Consider the following 20,071-nt stretch of genomic DNA (forward strand, 5'->3'; position numbering starts at 1 on the left):
GCATTGGACCAAAGAGAAGACCAATAAGTTGTGAGTTCTTCTTCTGTTGGTGTGCCACTGTGCTGTGTATCAGTGTTTGTTTTGGTACTGATTTGTCTGTAGAAAAGTTTTTCATTGTGAATAATTTATTTTGTTGTTTTCGTAATGTACGCAATAGAATCGTGCCGGTCATCTAAAACGGGAGGCCCGATGCGGGCCGACAAAAGGTTAGTATTTCGGACGGCCGTAACTCGAAAACTAAATGATCGATTTGAATAAAACCATTACTCACAGTTAGCGTACTAAATGTCGAATCCACCGATATATAGTTATCCAAAGTCTAACGAAAATGCACAGTGAGATCACTATCGAAATCGGAGCCGATCTTCACACGTACTGTCCTAACCGCTTGCACAGAAGCTTACTTACATATACCGCTGCTAATTTTGCGAAAACAAAGGGCGAGTTACGCGTTTTCCTGCTCAGCACAATTGTTCAAACCTAAAAGCACGCAAAGCCTTTCAGCCAACACCAACTAATCGGAAATCTTACAGCGCAAAACTTATAAACAACGTACAACTTCCACACGTGACCAAACTTACCAACACAAAACACCCTCAATTGACACAAAACGGAGGTTCTATGCTCGAATAATTAACCGAAATCAAACAAGCCATAACGAAATAATACAACAAATGATAACCTACCTCAGGCATGGCCAATATATGGCCCGTCTAATGAATTTATGCGGCCCGCGATTAATCTTTCAATATTAGCTACTGAAGTCCGAATAGCTCGATGAAAAGTTCTGACGCCTAAAAAAATGATAATAAATGAATAAAAATAAAGGTCAACAACTCACTGTGCGTTTAAAGTTAACGCTGCATTACAAAGCTCTTAAGCACAGCGTAGAATGTTGATAAAGCATGATAATGTGAAAAATGTATCTGTAATCTCTATGTACAATTTAGTCTCTACGGGGTGACACCACAATGAGATCTCGCACCACCTGAAAATCTTCCTAGGGCAGCCTCTGGTTCGGCCCGTGAAAAAAGTTTTCTTTCCAATTTGGCCCGACGGCAAAGACTATTGGCCACCCCTGACCTACCTACAAACTCTCCAAAAAGGACCAAACTCCCAAGACAAACAACGCACCAATCGTCCACTTTCCCAAACCACTGAAAATAAACAAACAGACGAAATGAACACATCAAAAACTAATTCTAACGAACAACAACAAAATACCCAAGATACACATACCCAAGAGCAATAAACAAACTCAAAAACGATCCCCCGACCAAATATCGCAACAATAACAGTCAAGTTCAAAACACTCATACGCCAGTTAAATTCGAAACTTATATATATATATTGAAAGTAAACGTATGTACAGTTACAAAGTTCACAAAACAAACATTTACAAAACGTCAGATGTTAACAAAGTTCAACACATTTATCTACTACAACAGGTCCGTCGAAAAGACACCTTGCGACGAACTAACTCTAAAGTCAATTACAGCACAACGAGACGAACAATCTTCAGGGCCAGCTTAGACAAACTAAAGTCAAGAGCGTCCAAGGCGAACTGAACTTCCCGCCAGAACTCAATCCTTTTTATACGGATTGAAGTAAATCGACTTCCACCAATCAGCGGTCGAGTCTTCAAAAGTGGTCCGATTGCCGTTTCTATGGCGACAACCGTCGTTCGTGGAACGAATGGAAAAGCGCGGGAAATCGCATGACAGACGATTTTTATCCCGACAATAACACCACCAAAACACGCGATACGAATCCCAACGAACAAATAGACAATAAAAACCGTCCAAAAGACGTGAACGCAAATAACAACTAGAGACGGAAGACAAAATGACTAAGAACCAAAATATAAGAGCAACTCTCAACTCCAACCCATAACCTTCTAACCACCCAACACTAGCTTTTTCTTCCTCCTCTAAACACAACCATGAAAATACTCCAATGGAATGCAAATAGTATCACCAACAAAATTCAGCAAACGGTTTGCTTGAACGATCAATTAAATTTATACAAAACGCAGAACGAGTATTAAAATGAAAACAGCTGCACTATTGGCGTTTGTCTCGTTATATCAGAGAAAAGACAAATTTGACGCTCCTTTATTCCCATATGTAAAACGAAAAAAAAAATTAATAATAATTGTTTTAAAATGCCTATTAGAAATGGAAAGAAATTTTAAAATATTTTTAAATTTTAATTTATTTTAAATAGTTTAATTTCAATTACATTACTACGATTGTCTCACTGTTCGTTATTTTCACTCACAAAAATTTATGAAATTTTGTCGCCCTGTGTAAATACCCAGTTTGCCCATTCGGTAGCGCCAGCCCTGAGTCGTACCAGTCTATATAAAATCTTGTAACTCAATTTTTCACCTGCTTCCCAATTAAATGCTAAACTAAGAACAATTTCGACAATTATAACTTAATTAATTCTAAGAATATCGTTTTGACTAACAATATTCAGTCAGGTAACAAAATGTCGATAACAGCTATGCTCTGTCCGTCAACGGAAAACGGACATCAAAAATAACGATATACTGTACTGACAACATTTAGTAGCGTCATCTGTTGTTTTTTTTAATAAAATATCGTTTTATATTTTTAATTATTATAAAATGGCAAAAAAATTAATTTTGATGGTCGGGATGGGTTTTATAAAGATTATAAATGCTAATAACGAGTAAAATCGTCATTAAGTCTGACCTAACTGGAGATAAACATGACCTTCATTATGTCCCCATCCCTCGACCTTTAACCACCAAGATTTAATAGCATCAATGTCCTAATACACAAACCTCCCTGCAAAATTTCAAAAAAATTCGACATAAAGCACAGTTATTAATCTTCAAAGAAGGTATAATTCTTAGGGGACATATCTAAGTAATTAAAGTGTTTTTCTCTGCAAAGTTGGTTTGTTTTTCTTTTTTAACTTCGTCCGATCTCATGGCCTCTTCTATCTCCCTATCCCCATGACCTTTAATTACCAAAATTTAATAGCAACAATGCACCTAATACACAAACTTCCCTGCACGATTTCAGAAATTGTCGACAAAAGGCACAGGAGTTATTAAGATTCAAAGTGGGTGAACAAAATCGTGCCACCCATATATACACGTCATACACACAGAGATGCAAAGTCAAATTTGTTTTGCATTTCTCGACGTTTCAAGGTGTCCTAAGTCCAAAAATCTAAACTTCTGTATAAATGTTAATGAATTAATTTTCAGTACAAATGCTGATATTCTCTGTACTTTATAGTATTGTAGTCGTACTTTATAATAACACGACAATCAGTTTTTCCTTTAACAATGATATTTAAATTAGGTTAGGCGAATGCAAATTTTAATGTTATTGTTAAACAGTTACGAGCAGGGATTAACTGATTACATAAAGCAATTTAATCACATATCTGCAGTACTTCGTTAATGCCTGAATGATATCACATGCTCATGCATTTTATAAATGACTGTTAAAAATTTATATATTAATTTATGAATGAAGCATCAATTAACTTATTCCTAAATCTATTTATATTTAATAATATTGATATATAACATATTTTTAAATTCATGTAAAATTTGATAAATCGATCATCGTCTTGATAATATTGGATCTGAATTTCATATATAATTCATTTTTAAAACAATGTCAACGAATTATACATGCATCAACTAATTTAAATATATTTAATTATTAAAATTAACGAGCTACTTTGAATATCGTTTTCAGATTTTATAATATATTTTAACACTAACGTTTAGAAAACATAAAAATCAAATTAAAAATCCTTAATAAAAATCTTTATTTAATTTATAAAACCTAAATAATAATTTTTGAAAGTTAATAAATTCAATATATATAATCACTTGTAAGAAAATAACCTCGACATATTCACGTTACACATAGATAGATTCAACTTTTTGCAGAATTAATTATAATTAATATTTAATTTACCTTAATTAAATCTTGTTTATTTTCCGAGTGTACGTAGTAACGTAGCATAATACAAATTATTATCTCACTACTCAGCCAGAACCGTTCCATTGTGAACCTTACCGAATGTAGAATGGGCATGAGAATAGACCCTCTTATTGTACACCTAACGTAATTTAAAATAATTACAAATAATTAAATTAAAGACCTATTTCTAACCATATTAAAATGTAAACAGAAATAGATCTCTTAGTATGACTTGATTTACGTTTTCTAGAGCATGCACTCGCATTTCAGATATAAGGCATAAAATATGATTACATCAAAGAAATATATTAATATTTAGAGAGATGTTTTATTTGAAGAATTGACATAAATAAGATAAATTTTATAAGAGAAAGAAAGAAAATACATACAGTAGACCCCCCTATAACGCGAAGATACGTTCCACGTTATGCGAATTTCACGTTGTAGGAATCCTTAAATACATGAGCCAATCGCAGCCCGACACGTGTGAAGTTTACGGACTACGGCTATTCGAAAGGTTTTCTTCCATAAAATTAATCAATTCTAGACTAATTCGACTCAACATTTCCAAATTACGTATAATTTTTTGGGAATAATCCGTATAAACTATGCTATAAACGAAAAATTGTAGGATTACTCACCGAGTGTGCACCGTTTGACGTCGCCATTGCTTAAGCTTGTTTTCGTCGCGGAGCAGCGCACCAAACGGCGGCCGCGATTTCTGATAAGTTATTTTTCTGCGAAAAATTCGTTGAACTCTGGAGACATCATTAATATAAATAATTTTAATGGCCCGTTGAATAAGAAATGTTTCTTTTACAAGAAATGTATAAAATTACAGTACCGTATTAGACTTACGGTACCTAATTTACATACTGTACAGACGATAGTAAACTCAATTTACCCGCCTGAACTGTCCGTAGCGTGGGGCTGGACGGCGGAAAGTAGTTCGGCTGCTCATCCACTATTGGTCTAGATTCGACCAATCTTGTCGCGACACGAGTCGGCGACGACGTTTTACGAGTCCCTTTATACGAATACTGCCGCAATTTTTTTGCTATATATAGGAGTTTCCGTTATAGGAACCCACGTTATAGGGGGGTCGACTGTATAAAATAAAAAATTTAATTATTTAAAATGATAAATTTCTATGATGTATTTTAATTCAAGTTTTATTTCAGGTATCAATAAACAAAAAACGTTTAACATTAGATATAAAATATTACTTGATATCACTATTCAGTAAAACTGCATTTGTCATAAACTGCAAAAATAATCACTCATATCTTTAAATGCAGTGTGAATTTTATATTTTCTAACGTTTTTGGTTGTTTAAATGCCCTTCCTCAAGATAAAAACCAATTTCAATATAAAAATAAGAACAAAAGATGTCCTCTGAAACAATTTGCATTTCAAAATGTTAACGCTTTAGAACCCCAATTGTTTAACTGCACATGTAGGACTTCTATGTAGATTACAGAGTGTTACAAATTAAACTCGATAGTATTATTTTTGTTATTTGCTGCACAATTTCCCACAATTCATTTGAGATCAAAATATAAATCGACAAAGATGACATATTCTAACATTGAAAATTAACATGTATGATACATGTCAGATTTAAATATGAATATATAAAAAAATAAACAACAAGAATGATGAAAAAAACATGCCCTTAACAGATAACATACACGAAATATACAATATTTCCCACTTCCATACTTTTAACATTTTAGTTCACATCTAGAGCTTTCCATGCACTGAATATTGCATTTCCATCTTTATTTTACTATTTGCCCTCATGTAGATGCTTTGTATATTTTCATGTTATCTGCTAAGGTCATGTTTTTTTTGTCACTCTTGTTTATTTTTTATATATTTATATTTAAATCTGACACATACATGTTAATTTTCAATGTTAGAATATGTCATCTTCGTCAATTTATATTTGTAATCTGTGTTGCAGTTTCACAGGTGCAGTTAAATGGTTGGGATTCTAAAGTGTTAAAATTTCCAAATGTAAATTGTTTCAGAGAACTGTTTTTGTTCTTATTTTTAAATCGCAATCAGTTTTTATCCTGAGGAAGGANCTACTTTTGGACCGGAGACGAAAAATAATAAAGTTATCATACTTTTTCTGGTGATCGCATGATATAATTGTGCAGTTAATGTTACCTATGGTGAGTAAAATGGCTGCTCGTCTCTGATTCCAGCAAACAGAAGAAAGGAAACAGTGGGGACGCACGTTCTAACGGTTAGAACGTGCGTCCCCACTGTTTCCTTTCTTCTCTTTGCTGGAATCGAAGACGAGCCGCCATTTACTCACCATAGATAACATTAACCAATTGTGCTTACTTATTAGTGCAGTCTAAAGATCGGCGACACTTTGAATTTCATAGCAATTGGTTTTTGCGACAAGCACACCTATTTGTGGTACATTTATTTGTGGCAAAGATCTTATTTTCACTTTACCGAGTGCCTAGTAGGTAATGTGCGGATTACCTACATACTCTGCACATTATCTAGGTAATTTGAGAAATGGAATAATTTTCACAACTTTAACGGATCACCTTATTTAATCTGCATATTAGCTAGGTAATGTACACATTAATTAATTAATGTACACTTTCGAGCTTTAGGGGTAACATCTCTATGTTATCAGTGAAAACTACAAAGCTGCATCCGACGGCGTCATTAATATTTGATCCGTCAGTATAAATATCTAATTCTGCAGATTGTACATCATCAAAATTGCAGTTTAAAGAGCAACCAGGAAATAAGATGTTAGAGTACGGAAAACTCCACTCGACTTCATCGCTGGCTATAGTGCGTAAACCACACTAAATGGTGTTTCTCCATTTTAGTTGTAGGTATCTCTCTTTCTGTGCGATCGCAAGATCGATTGGTAATTTCTTTGCAATCACCTGAAGGCTTTAATTACAAATAGTTCGATATGCCTTAGTAATGCGTATAAGTGCCCGCCTCTGTAAAGATACTAGTTTGCGATTGAAATGTACTTTACGTATAGCCCAACCCCATGTGTCACACGCATACGTTATGATGAGAATGTAAATGGCATTATAGATGATGAATAGTGCTTCAACAGAAAGTCCCCAGGTCCTTCTTGCCACTTGAGCAAAAGATTGTAAAATTAGACCTGTGCGATTAGTAATATATCTAACATAATTATGGTGGATGCTACACCCCAAAATATCGTATAACGCTTTCAATGATTTTATCCAGGACCGGTTCTTCTGGTCTGTTAGCCACCTGCCTCCTAAATATTTGCCCGCCCTCGCCCCACTATGTAAATCGCGAGTAGATTTATAACTTAACCCAATCGATAGGAGTTTACTGGTATGTTTTTATGATAGTTCTGTACATTTGACAGTTTTAAAAAAAATCCATTAAAATATTTGATATATTTATTCTGCTTTTATTCCGCTCTCACATCTTATATTACTTACAGATTTTAATGTTAAACTAGTGATATTATGATTTAGTATGTCCTGTCTATAAGGGGATGCAGAAAAAACCGTGCACAATTCTTGTACAATGTTAAAAAAATCAACTGTTACTTTGACAGCGTCATTTACAACTAAATTTAATGAATGAGAGAGATGCACGAGGTACATAAAAAGCTCTAGAATTTATTTTCCTTAAATTTACGATTTATGTATCCGTTTTCATAAAAATTTGTCTTTCCACTTTTTTCCCAAGACTACGAATATTCAAATACGAAGTAACCGGTTTCGACTTATTTCGTACTTATGAAATAGTTAAATAATTAAGAGCTTAGGGAATAGGGACATAAATAAAACCATTCTGAAAATGCCGGAATTTTAATTAAACAAAAGCTTAACCGAACCAATCTCTAGCCAAGTACAGTGGGGGACTGATTTCTTCGTAATATTAGATGTAAAAACACAAACATTTTTCCAGTTCAACGAGAGTGACCGAAAAGTTGTAAATCTTGGAAATTTCCGTGGACACCTGGTCCTAAAACGAATAAGTTAGAAAACAAATAACGGGCAATTTATTAAGTTTAACATACGGTATTTAGATTTTTACAGCTATGGTGAGAAACGTTTAAAATTTAAAATAGCCCTGTCGCGTCCTTTGAGATACACTAATGATGCGACAAAAGATGCATTTGGCATTGACCGGTATAGGCAACCTGGAAATTGGCAGCCTTTGTGCATGCACGATTCCATCCATCCAGTAGCCACTCGTATAAATGCATGATTCCATCCAGAAAATAGATAAATGCAGATTCAGATATATGCATGATTCCATCCTGCATGATTCCATCCAGTAGCCACTCGTATAAAGCTATTTGACTAATTGTTTTAAGATTTAAAAAGTAAAGAATATTTTATGTTAATTTTTATGTACCTTTCTTTACAAAGCTTTATTTAATTATAATTGTCTTTAAAAGTATATTCATACAATTGAAGAATATTTTGTACCAGGTATGTATATCCATCACACATTTTATTTCACCAAGTAAGTTTTTATAATTTTTCCCTTATATCATGACTTCAGAATGTATGAGAGATTCAGAATGTAATTGTGATATTTAAAATACATTTAGAGAAGTCTGCTGTTTTTACTGGCTTATCGAACAAACGAATACGAATGGATTCTAGACCATCACTGACACGCAATTGACTGATTGCCCCTGGAAGTCTGCTTCTTACAGAAACACAGCTTCCCTACCATCAAGTGTCACGGCACCCCACCTGTATATGACACTAGAATCATGCTCTGTATATGACCAAGTACATTTAAAATATTAAATTACAGACTATGTTATACTTTACAAATAATTCTTATATCGACAGTACCGAAGAGAATATTACTGAAAAATGGAACAATACAAAGGAAGTTTTAAATGAAGATAATGCATCTACTGAATCACTAACTAATTTTAAACTTGAAGAAACTTCAGAAGATGCATTTGATACAACTACTATGAACTATATTAATTTATTAAATACTTCAATAAGCTCAATTCAATCTGAAGAAAATAAACCATTTGTTCTGCTGACAAATAAAACAAGTAAAAATATTTTAATTAAATAATTTATTAATTCTGTTTATAAAGATATAATTGTTTTCTTCTTTTCTTTCAATTCTAGAATGTGGTTCACAAAAGTCAGAATTATTATTTGGGATATTAAAAACAAATGTAACATTATGTATGGCAAGTATAATTAGTTCACAGTGGGTTCTTACTTCGTATGAATGCATGCTTAATCGGTTAGTCCAATAAATAATTATAAAAATATATATATGCATATAGATGTAGTATGTTTCAACTCTAAAAGAAAGAACATTTTACTTATAAAATTTAAAAATAACATTTTCAATCTAAAATGAGAAATTTTTCTTATTGTTTCAAAAATTAAATTTTGAAAAAGTTATTTTATTTGTCAGTCTTTAATAATTTGAAACATGCTACATAATATTTATTTTTTTAATTTTTCTTTAAATAAAATTAATAAAACCTGTGATTTTACTTAACAGTGATAATTCCACAGATAGCACATTATGGACATTTTATACATTGTCATCTAGTTCTTTAGTGAAAAATATTCTTAGTCAAGATAACGACATTGCTCTAGTGCAATTGGAGAACGATGACATTATTTCTAATTTGTGTCTTCCAAAAACTGATATAATGAATGAATGTGTAATTGCAGTTTGGAATAATTCGTCACAAGGTAAATTTTCAAATTAATTAATTGTATTTATTTATGAAATTTTAACTTTTTAACATATACAGGGTTCCTACTCAAATTTTTGTTTTGAATTCCATGACTTTCCTGGACCAACTTTGTCCAAATTCCCCGACCCTCACATTTCTTAATGTGGAATATCAACACAATAAAACAGCATTTTACTTACTGTGAACATTGAGTACATATATCCCATTTTTGCACAGTTGATATGTTCCAAAGACTGCCACATAAAAAAGTACAGTACATACATCCTGTATAAAACTGTTTGATAGGATCCACAACTTAAATATAATGAAAAAATAAGCAATTTACAAATGAAACATGAGTTTTTTTATTTTATCATCATTTATCATTATTATTTGTGTGTAAATTTAATAAACACAAGGTAGCATAAAATCAATAAACAGTACTCTCTGATATACAAATAGTACTGTGCTGTGCTGTGCTTAAAAAAGATGTACTCTTGACTTAAAAACATGTAATTTTAAACCAATCTTTCAACAAAAAGAGCAACTTTTTTAAACAGCAACATAATTTCAACAAAAAGTTAAATTTAAAAATGTTCAAATAAAGCATTTTTCCCCATGTAAAAAATCAATTGGACTACCTAGTTGATATTCAAAACTATAACATACTATAGTATCACTACAGGTATGATCAATGTTCAGNCAGTATTTACGCCTGGTTATTTATTGTATAGAAAAATGAAAAATTGACATCAAATAATTCGAAATGTTATTACTAGAATAAAAAGGAGCATATAAACTTATACATAATAAAAGGATATATGTAAACAAAGAAAGTTTATATGAATAATGTTGTTGATGATAGTACTTATTTGTTCAAACAATTTTCTTTTTTCCTTGCTAAGATTCATTTGAAAGGTTTTCAACTCTCATATAGTAGACCTACTAACACTCGAATCAAACATGCGTGAGCTTAATTCAATTGTGCAGAAAGTGTAGCAGAAAGAATTTAACCGTATCCTTAGATTCCCGAGAGTAACATCTTGAAAATTGCATTAGCATATGACTAACTTTCACACAGGATTTCCTTGTGAGAATAGAGAAAATGGAATAGAAATTGAAATTTATATAAATAAACTATTAGAAACTGTATATTTATGACGTTACATATTAAATGTAAAATAAAAAAATTCCAAAATCCGTAAAATCTTTTTATGAAGTTGTATTTATATAAATTATAGATAAGTGATTAATATATTAGCGTAACGTACTGTACGACAATAGCGACCTTGTGGTCTTTATTTCATTGAGAATTCGAGTGTAAAATAGACCTATATTCTATCCCTACGATTTTATGACAAGGTCGTTGTAACTGTAGCGTAAAACAATCCAGTTACATATATTTATCCAATTATTAAATTGTTTTAGCGTCGATTACTTCTTGATATTTCAAGTCGATAAAATTAAATTGAGGGCATTTTCCCACACTAAAAATAAAATAATTTACACTAAATGCAAAATAATAATAATAATAATAATCTATTTTTATTTAACTTTTCAGTAACAACACTTTTACATTTTTATAATTAAATAATAAAAAATAATATACCTTACAAAAATATAACAATTTTATTATATAATAATTTATTTTATAATTTTACATAATATTTGTGTAATGAATATTGACAATTGTTAAGAGTAAATTTTATGACAATAAAATGAGTTTTGCAATATTCTTATATTATCTTTTATTATAAGATATAATATAAAACATCCCTGAAAATTATAAATATCTAAATGGGTCAGGGGATTATCTCATTTATATGAACTAAAACAAAAAAATTAAATGAAAGTTATTTATATTTTACAATTTTCCTAATGCCAATGATTGGAAAACTCGATTCACTGCCTAGCAATTGGGAAAGAAATTTATAATAATTTATTTATAGTATTTTTCATAAGTTTAACAATCCTACTTTCATTGCTAAATTCTGTCTAGGATAAACTCAAAGAATAATAGAGATATTCCACGGGTGGTCAGGTCGACAACCTTCTTTGGCCTCAATTGTTCATTTATGTTACCGAGGAACCGGCGACTAGATGCGACCTTGGGCCATTAAAATGCTTTCCTTATTTTGAGTCATGAGATTTATCAATAGGGTAAGAATCGGAGATACTTTAGTCTACCTGCTACAATTGGCGTAGACATGATAAGCACTTACTTACTCCAGTAGAAAAGGTAAGATTTTCTATTCAGTTCTTTGCTATCTATCAACTTTTCTACAAGTTTAGGTATGATGTAAATATTATGCAAGTGGTTACGGGTTATTACAATCGAAATTCTTAATAAGCATACTGTTGCTATTAGTATACTTCCTTATTATATGCTTACTAATTAATTATTATACCTATATCATTTATATAATTGAAGCGATATTACGGAATGTAATTATTTGTTGATAATTTTTACTGTATTTAAAAACTAGATTTTAATTATTTTTGAAATATTACTTGACGATTTATTTTATGAAGTTTAATCCTTAAGTATTTTAATTAATTATTTACACTTATAAGTTAATATACTTAGTTTTTAATAATTTTCTTCCTTTAAATTTTAATGTATAAATAAATAATTTAAAAACTTTTTTACGATTTTAATAATTTTTATATTTATTTACGTGTTTTTATATATATAATTTATGCAAGTCTACTAGGAAAACTGTATATAAAAGTTTTGTCATATAAAGTAATGATTTTATAGTAAAGCTCAATACTTTTATAATTCATAAATCCGGAAATATTTTTCATTTATTATTTTCCTGCAATTAAACTGGTAGAACCTGCTTCAACGAGAATATAGAACAAGTTCGAAATGACACAGCATCGATTTATTAGTCGTTACAAATTAAATTAACATATAGTAGCTCTGGTTGTATAACATATATTCTAAGAATCATTATTTTTTCTTGACTGTTAACTTCTGACCGAATATGGTATGTTTCTAAGTGTTGTATCATTACCTTTTTTCATTGTTTATTAACTTGAGCATGGTAGTTCATAAATAGGATGTCAGAATAATTGTTAAACAATTAACGCACACATAAATAAATATCCAAACTTTAACGCTCTATATGTTCTTGAAAAAGGTATTATCGCTATAATTTAGGTCGTACTTGAATTACGAAAGGGAAATAGTAAAGTCTATGATCAAGGTTTATGTCCTGTACAGAATGAAGAGTCTCGACCTACATTGTATTTGTATCTTTTACTCATAAGGTCAATGAATATTTACTTCGTCCTACTAGAAAGTGTATCACATTTATATTTCCTATGATCCTATCTTTTTATCTATATTTAGATTTCCCTTTTAATTTTTTCGAGGGAAATTTTGTAAAATAAAAGAACGAGACCCAATTTTCGAATTCTCTCAAATGTAAAATATTGAAAGGACATTGACTGGTACTGAAGTAATTAACCGGGAAAAAAAAACTTAATATGTTTGTTACATTTATGAAATTACTACATATTTTGAAGTCTTACTGAAGTAAACTTATCCTTGTAATTGCAGAGAATAATCCCGAAGTATAATGAAATTAAAACTAGTCTTTTTTACATACATCTTTACTGTACAGGTGAGTTACAGTTTATTTAATTAATGTAAAATTTAATTTGATTAATGTGTTTACTATGATAATAAGTATGACTAATAGTTCAGCATAGGTATAAATTTTTTTATTACGTGGTAGGTAAATTTTACAATGCTTATTGACTTAATAGGTATAATCAACAATGTAAAATTATTAGGTCTTATCGGATGATTAAAGGTAATAAATGCAGTTGAAAAACAGGTTGGCTGTTACATAGCCTCTAGAATTGTTTCACAATACTTGAACTTATCAAAACAACAAACATGCGGAACTTGTAACTTATTGTTAAGAAAAACATTTATAACCTGATGTAACTTTTTAAAATATTGACCGAATAATATAGCAATAATTATTGCGATTTATAACTTAATACAGGCCTAATTTCAATAATCAGAAATAAATTTAATAACTATTTTCTAAAAATTGAACTTACTAAAAAATAAGTGCTCAAATTCTGGTTTAAAAAAATTGTTGATTTAGTAAAGTAAGTAAATCAACAATTATCATAAATCTCTGTTATTAATTATTAAAATCAATAATTAATCATTCGATTTTATTTTATATAGAAATGTTAAACATTAATTTCACATGGTTTAATCCTATTTATATTATGTAAAAATTATTTTATTTCACAATTATTTTAGTAAAACTTGATTGATTGATTTTAGTAAAACACTAAATTTTTTTTGCTTATGAACTCTTCACACTATTTTATTAGGCTACTTCGTATTTTTTCGTAAGATATACATCATTCACACAAATAGAAAAAGAAAAAAATATATACATAAGTAATCTTGTTTTAAGTTTTATAAGAATTAAATTAATTTAGAGTTATTTTTAAGCATTTTAAATTTCAATTATAAATAAAATTTTGAACTTTTAAATTTATATCGACATTAATTTTTGAGGAATATTAAGAAGACTGATTATCATTACATTATATTATATAAAAATATTTTTTTAATAGTTAATAATGATTCTGTGATATTTTTGAGTAGTTTTGGAAATTAGAAGCGGATCAACAGCGTCCAATATATAACATAGCTCATATGGTGAACACCATTAAAGAATTAGATACGTATTTAGACAAAGGAGCGAATTCCATCGAAGTCGATGTTCAATTCACTACAAATGGATCGTTGCATAGCACATACCACGGATTTCCTTGCGATTGTTTTAGAATATGTGACAATAGAGAAGATTTTATCGAATATATTAAATATGTACGAAATATTTCTTCTCCGGGTAAGTCCATTGTTAAATAACAATATTACAGAATTAAAGCCTTATACCGAAAGTTTATTTCTACAATTTTTCTTTTTAGGAAGCAGTGATTATAAAGAGAATTTCGTCTTATTATTTTTAGACTTAAAATCCTCATCACTAGCTCCTCAGCACAAATATACTGCGGGCACTAATCTGGCTAAGGCACTGATCGATCATTTATGGAACAGAGGTATAAAATATAATTTTAAACATCAAAAAATCTCTTAACTTGAATATTTGAATTACCGGTACGTTAGAGTTTCTTATAATAGTCAATACTGAAAGGCAATAAATAATTTATGACTATTAATATTTCATTATTAACTATCAAAACTAATTTATTGTCTGATAAAAATATTATTTTGCTATTTCATAAAATATGTTTAATAATATTCCGTTTCAATTTCATAAAAATTCTTTTTGTAGTTTATTATTCAAAGTGATTATCTCAATTAACCTGACATTAAATTACTGAATTTCTCCTTTGCTGAAACTAATTATCAATTATTCGTATGATATTCATAACAAAACTGAAGTTCAATTATGAATGCTCCATTGAATAAAATATTTAAGCAAAGAAAAATTGGTTGTTAACTCTTTACAGAACAATATAAAACATTATGCTTTTTGTGAAATGTATTGTTTGAACTATTAAAATATAAAAGTAAAAATTGAATAAAATACTGTTGTTTTATTCGATTTTTATTTTTATTTGCTATTTTAAATGTTTGAGTGCTTAATTAGGGGCAGATTTTCCGAAAAGCTGAAGCCTAGGGCAGCAAATTTTTTAAAATATCAAATCTCGTAAAAATTCTTACTTTTACATAAAAGTAATTTTAAAGGCAATAAATATAATTTTAGTTTAAAAAGTACGTTTTTATGTTTTAAGACATATTACCTATGAGAGTGACAAAAAAGTTAAAGCCTACGGGCAGCAAAATATCAAATCTGCCTCTGGTATTACAAACTCATTAAAGATAAAAGACGTTATTAATTAAGAACTTCTGAGTTTTAAATTTATTAAATTTGAACATATTCAATAAGCAGTTAGCACGTAAAGTATAAACTATATGTCCTTTGAAGGAAGTCAGAAAATGAGATTCCTTGAGCTTTATATCAAATAAGATCCAAATTACCTTAACATATTACTATAACTGTTAAACAAGTTTTAGGAACATATCCTAATTAATGAATCCATCCATTAGTTACCTAAAAAGAACTAATCATTACTTAAGTTTAATAGCCATTATTTCATAGTGTCTGCATTATTATTAAACATGTTTCCGATCTCAGCCAGCAACAAACAGATTTTTTTTTTAAATTTGAATCTTAATATCTTTTTTTGAGTACCTAAACATTTATATTTTTTAACCTGAACATATAGTTAGTTACGTGCATCTAAACATTTATACTGTTTTAAAAGTCACCATGCACAAAATGAATTGTTTCTGCAAATATGCATACCAGTTTTTTAAGTTTATTCATATGTAACAATAATTATATAGTAGCTAATGTGAATTCTTTTATAAAATCATGTAATTAATAACATTAAAAATTCATGTCGTTTGTTTAAATTTAATTATAACGACTAATATTTCAGTAAATTGATGATTGTACGCTAATTACACGAGGAAATATTCGTTAAATTAAAACAAAATTATTCTTAAATGTCATATAAGTGTGGAATTTGAGCTAAATAATCCAAATTAAATGAGTTTTGTTCTCTTTTTCCCTATATTTTATTTTGAAATTATATTTTGAAATTAATTTGAAAGTCCCTTTATTTTGAAATTAATATATGTGGTGTTAATATTTAACAGGAGATGATGTCACACCCATTAATATACTATTCTCTATCGGTCACACTGGAGATAGTGATATAGTTAGAGGATTTATGGACACGTTGAAGATAGAAAATTTAGAACATCTCACAGATAAAATAGGTAAGATAAAATGTTTTTAAGTAAATTGCTCCAGTTTTGAACTGTGATATATATAAGCTAATTTATTTTTAGGTTGGGATGTTGGATTGAATGATGCTCTATTATCAATCCAAAGAATGTGGAAGAATTTAAATATAAAGAAGAATATTTGGCAAGGAGACGGAATCAATAACTGTTTAGCAACGTTTAGAACTCGAGGAAGACTCAGAAATGCTTTGACAATGCGTGATTCTCTTTCAAAAATTAATAAAGTATATCAGTGGACAGTTGATTATTCTGCTTTCTTTCGAAGATCCCTCAGGTTAGTTTATATCTAAAACTATTTTAAATACTAATAAGTTTTAATATTATTTATAACATTGTTACATTATGAATTTCATATGTATAGATTCATTTTTTGAAAGTTATTAAAAAGCTTATTATTTAATAAAGATATTTTAAAAATAATTAAGTCAATCTGATTTTTCTCGAAATTATAATTTAACAAATTGATAATAATATTGCTGATGATATCAATTTATTGAATACTTGTCTCAGTTATGCCTACTTCAAACGAAATTTAATAATGTACATTCAATTTTATGTCATTTTGTGTTAAAGCTGGAAGTATTTTGGTGTTTAATTTATAAAGTCGAATTTAAAAATATTAAAATTAAATTTGAACGAATAATTTATTAAATTTTGCTAATAAGTAAGTAAGAATTGTCTATCTTCTGATTGAAATGCAATCAAAATTCTGAACAGCCACTGAGGGAAACACAAGAAAAGGGTTTTGTTTGGAAGTCATTTTATACGCATTTTTCTTTAAAATAGTTTCTGAAAAATGGCCACTGTTAAGATAACCACTGTCAGGAGGTGACCGTTATTGAAAGTTCGACTGTACTGTATTTTGTTTAAACACATTAATTAAATCATTGGGTAAACCGGAAAAGAGGTAAACCGAAAAAATTCCAACTGGTATTTTTCTTTTTGACCACGCTGACAGATATTTCACTTCAATATATAAAGTTTAATAGTAAATTCGATTTTATAGAATAAATTTATAGTAGTTAATTATTTTAAAAATAGTTTATAAAGTACAATGGTTCTTAAGTGTTTAAACTCAGATGTCTCAAAATTAAAGAAATATTATTTGTTGGGACAAGGCAACATATCACGAAGACCAGGATATCTCTCGAGAGGATTTTCTATTGGAAATTGGCCCTATTTAGATGTTAGACATATGGGAAAAACACATTAAAGTTTTTCTGCAAATTTATTAGAACCTAATTATTTTTTGTTTTGTATTTTAGTACGAATAAAGACATTGTTAATTGAGATAATATTTTATCATATGTTATATTTCAAACAGCGATCAATAAAAATATATAATTTGTCTTTCTAGAAATATTAGATTATCTTAAAAACTTTCGTATTAGCAAGATTTTATTGATGTTCATTGAATTAAGATAGTAATCATTCATTATTTCTCTGCGTATGATATTCTTAATTAAAAGAAATATTATTGTTTTATTTTCAGAGAAGGCGTAGATGCCTTTATTACAAATTTTCCAGAAAGATTGAACAGGGTACTTTTAGAACCTGAATATAGTCGTCAGTTTCGATTAGCAACAATAGAAGATGATCCTTGGGAAAGAGTCGACATTCGTCATCCGACAGATATGGAGCTGTTATCGAGGACGTCATTAGTATCGAATGTCTTCAATACCGTTTACGAAATGTTTAATTCTGCCATGACATTCGCGGTAGACTTTACTAGAAATAAATCATACATGAGTCTATCCAGAATTTCAGCTTCTTCCATCGTTTCTGGCTTGGCGGATCAATTAAACAGAAATGCTACGAGAGGTCAGAAAGTAGCGAGCTTTTGTCAACACACGGTATGCACCGTTCTACATAGGTATTATAATCAAGATGATGATGATGATTACGATGATGACGATGATGACGATACAGAATTTGATTCGGATACTAAATGCAGAAATGGTGGAAGTTCAATAGGAAAAGAAATCAAAAAAATATGTATATCTTTAGTTCATTATTTAAAACTTCCATAATGGTTTTTAACAATTTATTGTAATATTTTTAAATATATATACAATATACCGGCATATAAAATCCTCGTGTTCATTATAAATGAACGATTTAATATTTAAATTATTCCGTTTTATGAAATGTTTTTATTTTTTGCTTCATCATAAATTATCATCTCATCGTAATAATAATATTTTATTTTTTTACAATGTATTAATAATTCAAATGTCATTATTGTAAAATATTTAAATTATTTTTTATTTTCATAATAAAAATATAAAAATGAAAAGTTTTTAAATTAATTATTTAAAATTATAACATGATTTATAAATCTAACATTTTATTAAGTGTAATAAATTGTATTGTTTTATTTATTAAATATAATATAATTAATATTAATCATTATATAATTATATTGTTCTTTTTTACTGCTTTTCTTTTACATAAAAGAACAGCAAAATGAATAAATCGGTTAAATAAATTAGAAAATTTATATTAATTAATCTTCACAAAAATTATATCATGAAAAATAACTTATTCGTCTTATAAGAGTTTTTAATAGTTTACACATGGATTATTATTTTCGTAATTTCATCGTTTACACTACTCATACTTACAGCTACACATGTTCTTGAATAATATATTGAAGAACGTGTAGCTGTAAGTATGCATCATTGCAGCAGTACTTTGAATAATTACTGTACTTTCTTCATTAAATAAAATACGTAACAAAAATATTTCGAATTTTTCGAAATGCTATATCTCGTAGGCTATACAGCATAATTCAATTATTGCCTGTACATGGATATCTATCTAGCTTACAATAAAATTGACACACAATGAACACAGTGAAGAAAGAAAGCTCAATCGAAATTTATTTTTGATTAAAATTCTTTAAGATTTGAATAAAATTCTTTACGGAAATAAAACACCGACAAATTCGCAATATTTTACTTAATATTCAGAATATCTTGTAGTTGCTCCTCTCGTTTATGGTGACTAGATGGTCATAAGTAAAAAAATGAAAAAAAAAATGTAGGATATCCGAAGAAAATGTTCGAAATGTTTTTCTCAGTAAATATAACTAATTATTAACAATTATTGATGTAAATGACAACGTAAATTAACGCATTTATTGTAAGTTGTAATTATTTCCATGTCTCTATCATATTTCTCTTAGAAACCTATCATTTTTAATAATTCTGGCTTACTTAGAATTTATCTGTAAAATCAACATAGCTCATTTTTAAATTATATTTTACTATCATTAAATCTTACACAGACTCAATCAATAAATGCTTGCGTCCACTGTGCCATTACCATTGAAATACTGTACTCTCTCAATACTTACATTGTGTACTAAAATGGAAAATATACCGGTATATTCTACTATTTTCAGAAAATTTTGAGTTTAATTAATTAATTTTATCTTTACTAAAATACTTAACCGGATTTACTTAACAGTTCACCAATATCTGACTTATTATCTTCAAA

At 29.1% G+C, this 20,071-nt stretch overlaps 2 protein-coding genes across 2 annotated transcripts; both read left to right on the top strand.

The window, feature by feature from the left end:
* The first annotated feature begins 8,786 nt into the window (after positions 1-8,786).
* On the top strand, positions 8,787-10,334 carry LOC111624192. Its single transcript, XM_023367002.1, has 3 exons — positions 8,787-9,039; positions 9,119-9,239; positions 9,507-10,334. Exons 1-3 carry the CDS (start codon positions 8,787-8,789, stop codon positions 9,718-9,720), a joined length of 588 nt encoding a protein of 195 aa, XP_023222770.1. The 3' UTR covers positions 9,721-10,334.
* Positions 10,335-11,692: 1,358 nt separating this feature from the next.
* On the top strand, positions 11,693-18,661 carry LOC111624204 (phospholipase D SpeSicTox-betaIB4-like). Its single transcript, XM_023367013.1, has 7 exons — positions 11,693-11,926; positions 13,256-13,319; positions 14,333-14,579; positions 14,659-14,790; positions 16,421-16,543; positions 16,616-16,844; positions 18,063-18,661. Exons 2-7 carry the CDS (start codon positions 13,275-13,277, stop codon positions 18,598-18,600), a joined length of 1,314 nt encoding a protein of 437 aa, XP_023222781.1. The 5' UTR covers positions 11,693-11,926; positions 13,256-13,274; the 3' UTR covers positions 18,601-18,661.
* Positions 18,662-20,071: the final 1,410 nt, after the last annotated feature.

The sequence above is a fragment of the Centruroides sculpturatus genome, unplaced genomic scaffold, assembly GCF_000671375.1.
Source record: "Centruroides sculpturatus isolate CEXI.00-Female unplaced genomic scaffold, Cexi_2.0 scaffold70, whole genome shotgun sequence".
NCBI classification, from domain to species: Eukaryota; Metazoa; Arthropoda; class Arachnida; order Scorpiones; family Buthidae; genus Centruroides; species Centruroides sculpturatus.

Coding starts and splice junctions, on each gene's coding strand:
- LOC111624192 (XM_023367002.1), top strand. CDS start 8,787: ATGTTATACTTTACAAATAATTCTTATATCGACAGTACCGAAGAGAAT. Junction 9,040..9,118: donor TCTGCTGACAAATAAAACAA/GTAAAAATATTT, acceptor TTTCAATTCTAG/AATGTGGTTCACAAAAGTCA. Junction 9,240..9,506: donor TATGAATGCATGCTTAATCG/GTTAGTCCAATA, acceptor TTTACTTAACAG/TGATAATTCCACAGATAGCA.
- LOC111624204 (XM_023367013.1), top strand. CDS start 13,275: ATGAAATTAAAACTAGTCTTTTTTACATACATCTTTACTGTACAG. Junction 14,580..14,658: donor ACGAAATATTTCTTCTCCGG/GTAAGTCCATTG, acceptor TTTTCTTTTTAG/GAAGCAGTGATTATAAAGAG. Junction 16,544..16,615: donor ACATCTCACAGATAAAATAG/GTAAGATAAAAT, acceptor ATTTATTTTTAG/GTTGGGATGTTGGATTGAAT.